This window comes from Sminthopsis crassicaudata, chromosome 4 (genome assembly GCF_048593235.1).
Source record: "Sminthopsis crassicaudata isolate SCR6 chromosome 4, ASM4859323v1, whole genome shotgun sequence".
Classification (NCBI taxonomy): domain Eukaryota; kingdom Metazoa; phylum Chordata; class Mammalia; order Dasyuromorphia; family Dasyuridae; genus Sminthopsis; species Sminthopsis crassicaudata.
The window spans coordinates 347,154,019-347,164,378 of NC_133620.1; the positions used below are offsets into that span (position 1 = coordinate 347,154,019).

General features: G+C 40.8%; 1 protein-coding gene across 1 annotated transcript in view; it reads right to left on the reverse strand.

The window, feature by feature from the left end:
* Window positions 1-9,332, reverse strand: part of IGF2BP1 (insulin like growth factor 2 mRNA binding protein 1) — a 65,773-nt gene extending 56,441 nt beyond the window's left edge. The window contains exons 1-2 of the mRNA XM_074261241.1: window positions 9,000-9,332; window positions 7,714-7,774 (exon numbers count right to left, since the gene is read on the reverse strand). Coding sequence (XP_074117342.1) covers window positions 7,714-7,774; window positions 9,000-9,174 — 236 coding nt within the window. The 5' untranslated portion in view covers window positions 9,175-9,332. The remainder of the gene's footprint in view (window positions 1-7,713; window positions 7,775-8,999) is intronic.
* Between the last annotated feature and the right edge of the window lie 1,028 nt (window positions 9,333-10,360).

A 10,360-nucleotide genomic window follows, 5' to 3' on the forward strand; every position in this document is an offset into this window, starting at 1 on the left:
GATTTGGAGCTGACTCAGCTATATTTTGACACTGCTAGATAGATGAATTGGTCTTTGCCTAATAATCTATTCTTTTACTGCAACATTTATTTATTCAGTAAGCATTAAGTATCCACTTTTCAGGAGGATACTCTGCTAGGTCCTAAGAATTCCAAGACAAGAACAAGAATTCCTTCCTCTTTAAAGATTTCACTTTCTACTAATCCCACTTTAATAGAATTGTTTCAATTTTATTTTTGTGAAGTCCTGACATACATTTATAATTTACTACTAAGTTGCAAAAATTTCCAGAGGTTTTAGATGAAGAAAAAACCCAACCTTGTTAATACCATCTCAACTGAAATCCTAATAGGCAACATCTTTGGCAATAATGATTCTGCTATCAGGGCAAAATTAAAAAGGGGTCTCATTTAAAAAAAATGAGGATTTTTTTCATTTCAAAGAGGAAATGTCAGAAGATATAAAAATGACATGTAACATTAGAAATATTCCTAAAGGATCTTTGTACCTTCAGTAACTTGGCTTTGGTGAAGTTCATAAATCTATGGGGTTACTAAGTCATCAGGGAACTTGTTATATTGTCTTGTTATATTGAACTAGAATATTTTATTCCTTTCTCCTGTCCCTTTAAGATAGCCAAAATGCCCTCTGATATATTTTTTAAAACCTTTCCTAGCATTTTATAGCATCAATTGTTAATATGTACATAATGTCAACCCTGTGAAGTACAGATAGTTTCTTTGGGGTCAGAGGAAACCATAGGTTCAGAGCAGGTAAATGATTTCCTCATGGTCACACAACAGTTAAAAAACATCAAAACCAGGATTCAATCCCAGGCCAGGGATCTTCCTATTACACTGCTAGCCCAGAGAAGTGTCTAACGGTGCCTTGCACATCATAGGTGTTTAATGTAACTCTTGTCCAATAAATGAATGAAACTCCAAGGGATTAATGAAAATGTTTCCATTGTTCCAAAATGGTGTCCACCGAACTTTGTTTAAACTAAGAGACCAGTGAGCTGAAACTTGGAAACCTTTTTTGTATACTAATTTATCCTTGGGGTGGTTCTTGTTAAAATAGGATCTGACCCTTTTTTCTAATTTATTATCAATAAAAGAGATTAACTAAATCAATCCCCTCTCTATCTAGAATAACAGGAACTTGAGATGCCTCATGTTTGTTATATGTTTCTTTTTTAAAAATTAACAAATGCCAAACATTTCTTTAGATCTTAAAGGAAGAAAAGTAAGGGAAGGAAGCTGAGCTGGAGACCACAAAGGATCCCTTGGCTACCATACAAAAAAATCCATGATATAGGCAGAATCCCTGAAAGGTCAAAGATCTGCCTCTGGCTCTAGGACATAAGTGACTAATTCTAACTAACACCTCCTCAGATCTACCTTTTGCATCCAAAATATGGTGTGCAGGCAAAACCTAGAGCTCACTTATTTTTGTTTGCTTAAAGTCCTTTGGGACATAAAGGGCAGGGCCTCTCTGTTTGCAGAGGGCTTCAAGACCATTCATAAACTGACCCTGTTAACTATTAATGGTTCCATATGTAGGTCATATTAATGTGTTCCAATGGTAGTGTGATAAGATGAGCTGGAAAAATCTGGTCCCTAAATAATTTTCTTGTTTTCTTCTTCAAAGTTTACTAGCTGCCCCTTTCCCACAAATGATCAGAAAGCAGCCTAACATTGGATCTTTCCTCAAAACCCTTCCAATTCAATCCTTGCCGTGATGAGTCATTCTGGAAACATAAGAGGATTTTTTTTTTCTGGCCTCAACTTCTGATTTCATTCATATAGGAACTCTTGGTACAGAAAGTCCTTTCACTATTTCTGACAAATACTTCTATAATCTAAAATCTTTAAGATGACTGTCTAGACTTAGAGCACTGAAAGATTTAATGACTTTTTCATAATCACAAAGCTAGTATGGATAAGGGCAAGGCTTGAATCTGTGTCTTCTGAATTCCAAGGTCAAAACCCATAGTGCCATTCTGCCTCAAGAGGACACATAGGATCAGAAAAGAAAGTGGGTTCCTCATATAAGAAGATGAGAGACAGAGAGATTTAGAAAATCAGAATAAGGCCTCTAGCATGTGATACAATTCCTTTCTAAAAGATTTATGGGAAGAGATGGACAAGAAGAGCACAAGTTGAAAAATTCTAGAAAGGTTTCAATCTACATAGAAGAGAATACTTCCAGTAATAATGAAATATGAATTTCATTCTATCCTTTCCCCATTCCATTTCCTCTTCTCTCTCTTCCTATATCCCATTTTCTCTCCTTCACTTTAAACTCTTCCTCTTCCTTTCCTTCTTCCCTCTCCTTTTTTCCTTCCATTTTTCCTTCTCCTTTGCTAACCTTATACATGGCCACTATCCCAAAAAAAGGCACTTTGTAGTAATTTTGTGGAACACAAGGGTTAAAGAGGTTCTATGATAGCTCAATAAGAAACCAATATCAAGATCTCCACTCCACATATTAAAGTAACATGAATGAAAAAAGAATGGATTTGGTTTCGAGCAGCAAAGACATTACCTTCCCTTAGCACCCCAGCATATATTCCTATGTTATTCTCTCAGGAGTGAGAATTTTGCTAATTAGGGGCTTATAGAAACTTAGTAACCAATGACTAGAGAGAACACAGAACCAGAAAGATTTCAAGACCTGAGGCTTGGGGGAGGTGAGTAGGGGGAGGGAAGAGAATGTGGAAAGGGGAAGGGTTAGTTCCTGCAGGGCAAGCAGTTAGCTAGCTCTCCAGGAAGCTCTCTCAGCCACCACGGTCGACTAGGAAAAGAAAGAAAAGACCCTGAAAGATAGAAATAAACTTTTCTTCTCAGACTCTTATCTCTAACTATTCTAAGCCTGAGGTGTCTCTTTGCCCCTTCTCCTTTACCAGAGGCTAGGAACATTCTGCCACTCCTCCAAGAGAAGAGGGGAGCGGGAAATTGACCCCACCCCCATCTCTGAGTTTTTTTTCCCCCTCGTCTGGAATTTCCAGCACTGGACTGACTTGTCTGATTTTTCAACAGTCTCCCCTGCTGCTTTTTTTTTTTTTCCCTTTTCTGTTCTCTCCCAATCCCCAAAAATTTTAGTCACACTTTCTGAAAGACATTAGCCAGATTTTCAAACTTTTTAAGAAGAGAAAAACCAAACAATTGGAAGGCCAACAGACACACATACATGCAATCACTTCCCTTCCCTCCCCACCAAAAAAGTGGTAAAATGCTTCTCCACCAAAATTTTTCCAAAAAAAGTTCTCATTTTTAATCCACCAACCTGAGAGATTTTTTTTTAATAGAGGCGATATCAATCAATGTTGAAATTTCTTCCAAATACTACTCTTTTTAACTGGTTGGCTCATATTAAAAACAGTGGAAAGTGACTTAATACCTCCCCCAGACAATCCTAAATAAATTCTATTAGTACATGCTGGGGGAAATTTGAAAGAGTAAGCATTTAAAAATTTAAGACATTACCTACACTTTAACTTTAAAACACCCATTCTAAGAAATCTTGTTCTACAAGATACAATGCCTTTAAAACTTTAGGTTGAGGATAATTAATAGCTCTTTAAATGTATCAGAAGATAAGAATTACAATTTATCCTCTTTGACCAAAGTTCCCCTTCCAAAAAAACTAACAGAGTAACATTTCATTTTTTCTACTTTGTAAAGAAAATAACTGTGAAAAAAAGCTAGCAATCCTTAAATTCTTTCCATGAGTAGTCCTAAATAATAATAATAATATTATACCCTAGAAAAAGCTAATAATGAAAAACAGGATTGTAATCTATTTATTACAGGTAAAGATTTAAGAGGCCAAGTTGATTAATTCAAAATAGCAATTTTTTTCTTTTTTTTTTTAACTGCAAATTTCTAAGTGGAAATTAAAATAAGGGGAAAAATGAAATCTGATTTTCCAGCTATATTTCCAAACATGGGAGAAAACAATTATAATTGTCTGAGATTCAACTCATCATACCACCTGCCTCTGCCCCAAGTATAATGAAATCTGATTTTATTTTTTTAACTAAAAATGTCTTGTTAGACTTTTTAAAAGCACTTTAATGCATATGAAACTTTTATCTTCATCAAGTGAAATTGTTAATTCTCCCCCGTTAGGATACTAATTCTCAAAAGTAATCACTAGGGTAAAATTTGCCTTAAAAGCTCCTCCCTCAATCTTTTTTTTTTTTTTTTTTTTTTTTTTTGGTCTTTTTCATCCCTCTGGCTAGTTTTTGTTGTTTTTCATTCATTCATTTTCACCCCTAACTACAAGTCTTTTTCATTAAAGACAGACCCATTTTAAAAGGTGAACATTCCTGAGCTTGTTTTCAAACCTTTCCCTAACCTAATTATTTCTTCTAGATCCTTCCACAAATCTTTTCAAAAATAAACTTCACACACACACACACACATCATTCTCAACACTTCCAACACAAAAATACTTTGGTCAAGCATAAGACATTAAGTGAGGCTTTTAAGAGGGAAAAAAAAAAAAGTCTAACCAATCTAAGATCCAATTGTAAAATATTTTCTCAAGTTAAAATTAATTTCTTTTTTAAACACTCACACTTACGATGAATGACAAAAAAAAATTTAAACAGCCTGGATTCTCAAAAAATCAGTAGCTCAGCTAATTTTAGTTTTACTTTGAAAATAACCAACAATTAACCTGAGTAAATAACTCCTCAATATTCTAAGTTGCACACACCCACAAAATATGACATTTTTTTTAACATTTTCCCCACAATACATTTAGTTTATCAGTAGATAACCTTTTTAAAAGTCACATTCCTCCAGAAGACATTCTTTTAAAGATAACGATTGTTCAGTTCTCTTTAAAAAGCCAGACATTTTTTTCAAATAAATAGCAACTTTCCAAAGAATTTAAATATTCTAAATTTAAAATTTTAATTTTTCAAGCCCTTTCAAATTAAAATTCTTCCTTCAATTCCTTGAAAAGCTTAATTTTTCTCAAGTATTTTTCCCTATTCTTCTCTTTGACAGTGACCACCATAACACACAATCAAATCTATTTGGTAAATAGGCTTCTAACCTTAAATATGAAAAAAAGAAGCTGAGGAGAACCAAAACATAGAAAAATAAACATTTAAATTCATCCAATTCAAATTTCTTTTTACTCAAGAAAATAAATGCAAATCAATTACTTTTATATATTTTGATATATAGCATTCAATTCCCAATTTGAAACTGGTATATATTACAGTTATCAAATGGATACAAATTTTAAAACCAAAATGTACATCAGAAATAGTTCTATTCAGACAAAATTGAAGCAGTGACACAAATCTTTGTTGTTTTGAGGTTTTGCCCTCAGTAAATAGTGAGGGCAGTCATAAAAAGTTTGGAGGGTTTTCTAATTCAGCCATAAAAATAAAAAATAGAAGCTGATTCAGAATCCAGTGTATCAGCAAGGAATATAATAAGAATGGTTTTTGTCTTTCTTGTTTCTCTCTCATTCTCATTTCAAGTTTCTTTTTCAAAGGAATTCGGAAATACCTGGATATACACATGGTCGTGTGTGTTATCTAGAACATGTTATAGTTAATTAAATAACTCTGGTTCTATAAATCTGAATTACTATAAAATCCAGTAACTGAAGAAATGTTTTTCAGATACAAACTGAGAATGTACATCTTAACCAATTTTTTTTAATAGCAAAGTGGCCAAAAAAAAAAAAAAAACAAAACCAAAAAAAACCAACTCACTTTTCAAAAGAAGTCTGATTTGGGGGAAAAAAAATTAATTGTGTCCCCCCCCAAAAAAAATTTCATGATTTGAATTTGAAATTATATAGGGAGGGAAAAGTATACAAAAGAAATAATCTGATCAGTTTTGGAAGGAAAGGAATAATTGTTACCCCAGTCCTCTTCAATCAGACCCCACAATCTCCCCCAACTCAAAATATTTAATTACACATTTTAGATGGAGCAAGAGAGCAGAGTGTTAGAAATGACTTGGAAAAAAGCAAATGGCTTAGGGAAAAACAAATGCATACTCCTACAGTGGGAATAAAAATATAAATGTAATTAATTTATTTCCTTTGAATCTCTGGAAGAAAAAAATAAGAGGAGAAATTCAGGGTTGCATTCCATCTCCATTTTTGATATTCCAATTACCTAATGTTTCAAGCTTCAACCTAAATCTCAAATTATGGAGTATACGCCATAATCTTTTGAGGTTTCTCCATGTGTATTATGTCTCTGGTTTTTTTCCCTCCTCAATCTCAAAGACTTTTAAATACAAGATTATTTTTTTAACCTTCCAATTTTATTGCCTCTTTTCACTTAACTCTAATTGTCCTTCCCGATAGCAAAGTATTGAAGCCAATAGAGATTAAATCACAGACTCTATAAACATGTAACAAGCCACATTGATCAGCCCTGGCTACGATGTTACTTAAATAGCTGAAGTGAAATCACCCAGCAGATTTTTGGCCTCAGTGTTAAACCTTTTAGCTTCTCTTAACCCAGAAAGTGCAGAGCCATTCACCCCCACCTTCCCACCCAGAAAAAGCCAAGAACCACACAACAGGAATCCTGCAAATGGTAGACACAAATTAATCAAACAATCCAGTCAGCCAGGGGAATGAGGGTAACTTCCCTCCATCATCAAGAATCAGAAGGGGGTGGGGAGGAAGGGAAGTCCATTTTGAGAGAGACAGAGAGAGAGAGACACACACACACACACACACACACACACACAGAAAGGACTTTGCCCCTATTCTTTCCCACCTACAGTTCAAGTGGAGGGAGATTCTGAATCCAACATGGAGAGGATTTGGGGGAGTTTGTGGGGAGTTGTTTCTTCTTCACTGGGAGGAAAGGAAGGAGGGTTAAAGAACACACGATTCCCTCCTCTCCATTCATCCAAGCAGTTCTTGGCCCTCCAAGAGCCCTTGCTCGCTGCCTGAACACAAAGCTCTCACCCCAGATGGTCCCCTTGCAACAATAGACTGATGGGGGTTGGGGGTTCCAAAAGGATAGTAAAGCAGTAGCATAGTCTTTCAAAAATCCAAAGAGGTGGGAGTGTAAGGAAGAGACTAGAGATCAGGGCCTGTGTAAACTGGCCTTAGCCTAATTCAGGATAAGAGAACCATCTTAAAAGGCATTCTCTGGGTGAAGGAATGGAGGTCTCATCCAACTTCCTTCTGAAACCATGAGGGTATCTTCTCCCCTTTCCCTCCCCCTTTCAAAAACACACACACACACACAAAACAACCAAGTAGAAATATAGTCTAAGTAGAAAGGGAGGAGGGGGGAAGTCCTGTGGTAAGTTGTAAGTTCATAGGACCTAGAAATCAGGAACTCTTGCAAACTTAGAGACCTTAGATCTCCTTGTAGTATGGGCCACATTCTCTAAGCAAACTCCTCAGGCTTCCTTCATTTTGCCATAGTGATTCCCTTTTATTTTCCAAATTACTTCCTGCATCCCACCCATGCTCCCAACTTATCTTTTTTCCAAAACAAACCAGAAAATACCTCCAAATAAGATGGGAACATCTCTTCACCTGTTCCTAATATCCCAATAGAGTAGTAAGCAAAGGATATACTTCCATCTAGCACGTTTTATATTATGTGTGTATATACATACACAAACATATTAATTCATACACACACAGATTAATTAAAAGGCTCCTGAGTCTGAAGGATTTCCCTAAGGATAGGATTTTCCCTACCTTTGTTTTTTGGGAACAGAGTGTTCAATTTCCAGTCTTTTGCCCTGCAGTTCCACTTTCCCTGAAAAAATAAGAAAACAGCAGAATCTTATTAGTGGAGGCCTAAATTGGGGGGGGAGGGGTTGGAAGACAAGGAGATAAAGCGATTGCAGGAGTCATTAAGTAGATTCCTCCATGAGATGGCAAAAGAAAAAGGAATATTTGGAGAATAGTGGTGTCTTAAGTTTGTTGTTGTTATTGTTGTTTTTTAATAGTATTAAAGCATGGCTATAAGATGTTTTAAGTCCCCTGACTCAGAGCTTGACTACGAAAGTAGGGTACATTTATCGCATCCCCTCACTCCAGATGATAAAGAAATAGATCTAGAAATAGATCTAGGAGAATTCACTCTCCTTCCCCCATTTCTCTGCAAAGCCGGGGTTGGTTAGAAAGGTGGAGGGGGGAGCAAACTTTATTTTTCTGTTGGCACAGGACTTTAGGGGCCTCAGTGGGTGGGAGTCTTTGCACTGCTCTGTTGGAGGGGGCAGGCAATTACCCAGGAAAGGCTTCGAGGGCTGGAAGAGCCCAGGGCCTCCAGCAGCCTCGCCGCCTTCCCTTTCCCTAGTTTCTTGTCTCTAAAGGCAGCATGGCGACTACGGCGCTGCTTCCTAGCTCCATCACACGCCCCACTTCAGAATCAAAATGGCCAAAGCCCCTTCCCCCGAGGCCGGGACACTCTCCCCATCCCGTCTCACCCCAAGTCCGACCACCCGCCTTAGCTCATTATGAAAAATGGGATGAGGGGAGTTGGCGTGGGGGGTAAGCGGGAAGCCCGGGGCCCCCTCCCTGCCTCGAAGGGCCTAGGAATGGAGGGGGTGGGGGCAGGGAGTGTTTAAACAGAGAAATCCTCCTACCCAGGGCGAGGGAAGGCTTGGCGGCGAAACATTGCCAGTTAATGGATACCCTGAACCCCTGAAAGAGGAGGGACCCCTTCTTTCAAATGAGGGGGTGCCCGTCCCGTCGGGCAGCGGAGTAGGGGGTGGGGCAAGGAGATGCTATGCCAGCGCCTCCAAAGTGACTGTTGCCTTTGTGAGAAATCTTACGACTGAAAGGGGGGACCCGATTTTTCCCCAAGAGGAGACGTCGAAAGAGGTGGCCGTAGGCTGAGATCAGGGCCCTAGCTGTAACCTAGAAGACTGAGACTGGGCCGAGTAAGAGGGGTGGGCAGAGTGGGGGAAGAACAGCAGGTATTTGGGTGGGCCTGGCGAGGGGAGAACTGCAAGGAGCTCAAGGATGTCCTCTCTTACCGGAGAAAGTTTCGATGGCTTTCATCGCCCAGTGTTCGTCGGGGCAGTCCACGAAGGCGTAGCCGGATTTGACCAAGAACTGGCCGCTATAGGAGATCTTATGCTCCGCAAACACTTTCTCCAAGTCTGCTGGGGTGACGCTCTCGTTCAAATTGCCGATGTAGAGTTTATTCATGGTGGCGGTTTTGGGGGGCTGGAGGGAGTCCCCCGGATCGCCAAGCCAAGCAGGAGACCGCGACAATCCTAGGCCGAGAGGTGGGGGGGGGAAGAGCGCTAAACTTTCTTTCCACCCCACCCCTAAAGTTGTCCGGAGCCGGAGAGGGGCGGGGGAGAGGGCGGGGAGGGAGGCCGGAGGGAGAGGAAAGGGGAGGGGATGCAGAGAGGCGTGGGGGGTGTGGGTGTGGGTGTGGGGGAGGTTGGCTCTTTTCGGGGGTGGGGGTGCGAGTAGGGGCCCGGCGGCTAAAAGGGAGGCGCTGATAGCGGTAGCTGCAGCGGCAGTGGCGGCTTCCCTTTCGGCCCGAAACCCCAGTGAGCAGAGCTCCTGTGTCACGTTTCTCCCCGGCCGCCCTGGCGCCGCCTCTAAATAAAATCTACTTGGGGAAAAAAAAAATGGAGCGGAAAAAAAAAAAAAAAAAAGCGAAGCCACGTGGTGGAAGCCCCCACCCACCCGGGCGGGGGAGGCTTCGACGCCGTCCGCCCCCTCCTCCACCCTACCCCCGGCCTAGCCCACCCACCTCCCCAGTCTAGGGGCTCGGCGCGCCCCCCGGGCCAGACTAGAGGGGGGTAGGAGGCGGGAGCCAGGCTTCCGTGGATTTCCGCGCCCTCTCCCCGAGGAGGGAGGAACTTGGGCCCCTCGGAGAGTGCCCCGCCCTCAGTCACCCACCCGTGATGATCGGAGCTGGCGGAGAGGAGGGGATCCCCGCGATCTCTTGGGATCGGGTGCTGGGTTGTTTTTAATTCGTTTATTTTCTGTAGGTTTCGTTAGGGTTTTCGTTCGGTTTGGGGTTTTTGTTTTGGGGTTTTGGGGGTGCCTTTTTTCTTTTAAAAACACCCACTGCCTGCTTGTGTTTGGAGCTCCCAATGGGGGGGTAGGGGAAAGGAGGGCGAGCACGGCAAGAGACAAAGGGAAGCCACGGACTCCGGGGTCCACTGTAAGGGGCTGCGGGGCGGTTCTGGGAGAGGAAAAGAACATTTCCCCCAAGACCCTCAAGCTGGCTTCTCCGCTTCTCTCGCCGAGCCAGGTCGCTCCCCCAGAATGCTAGAAAGGTGACCGGTGTTTGCTGGGTTTCCTCAGAGCAAGGAAGCTAGCCAAGCTGGGGCCCCTGCGAAGTGCTGCGGGGATCTGAAGGGAAACCATGGAG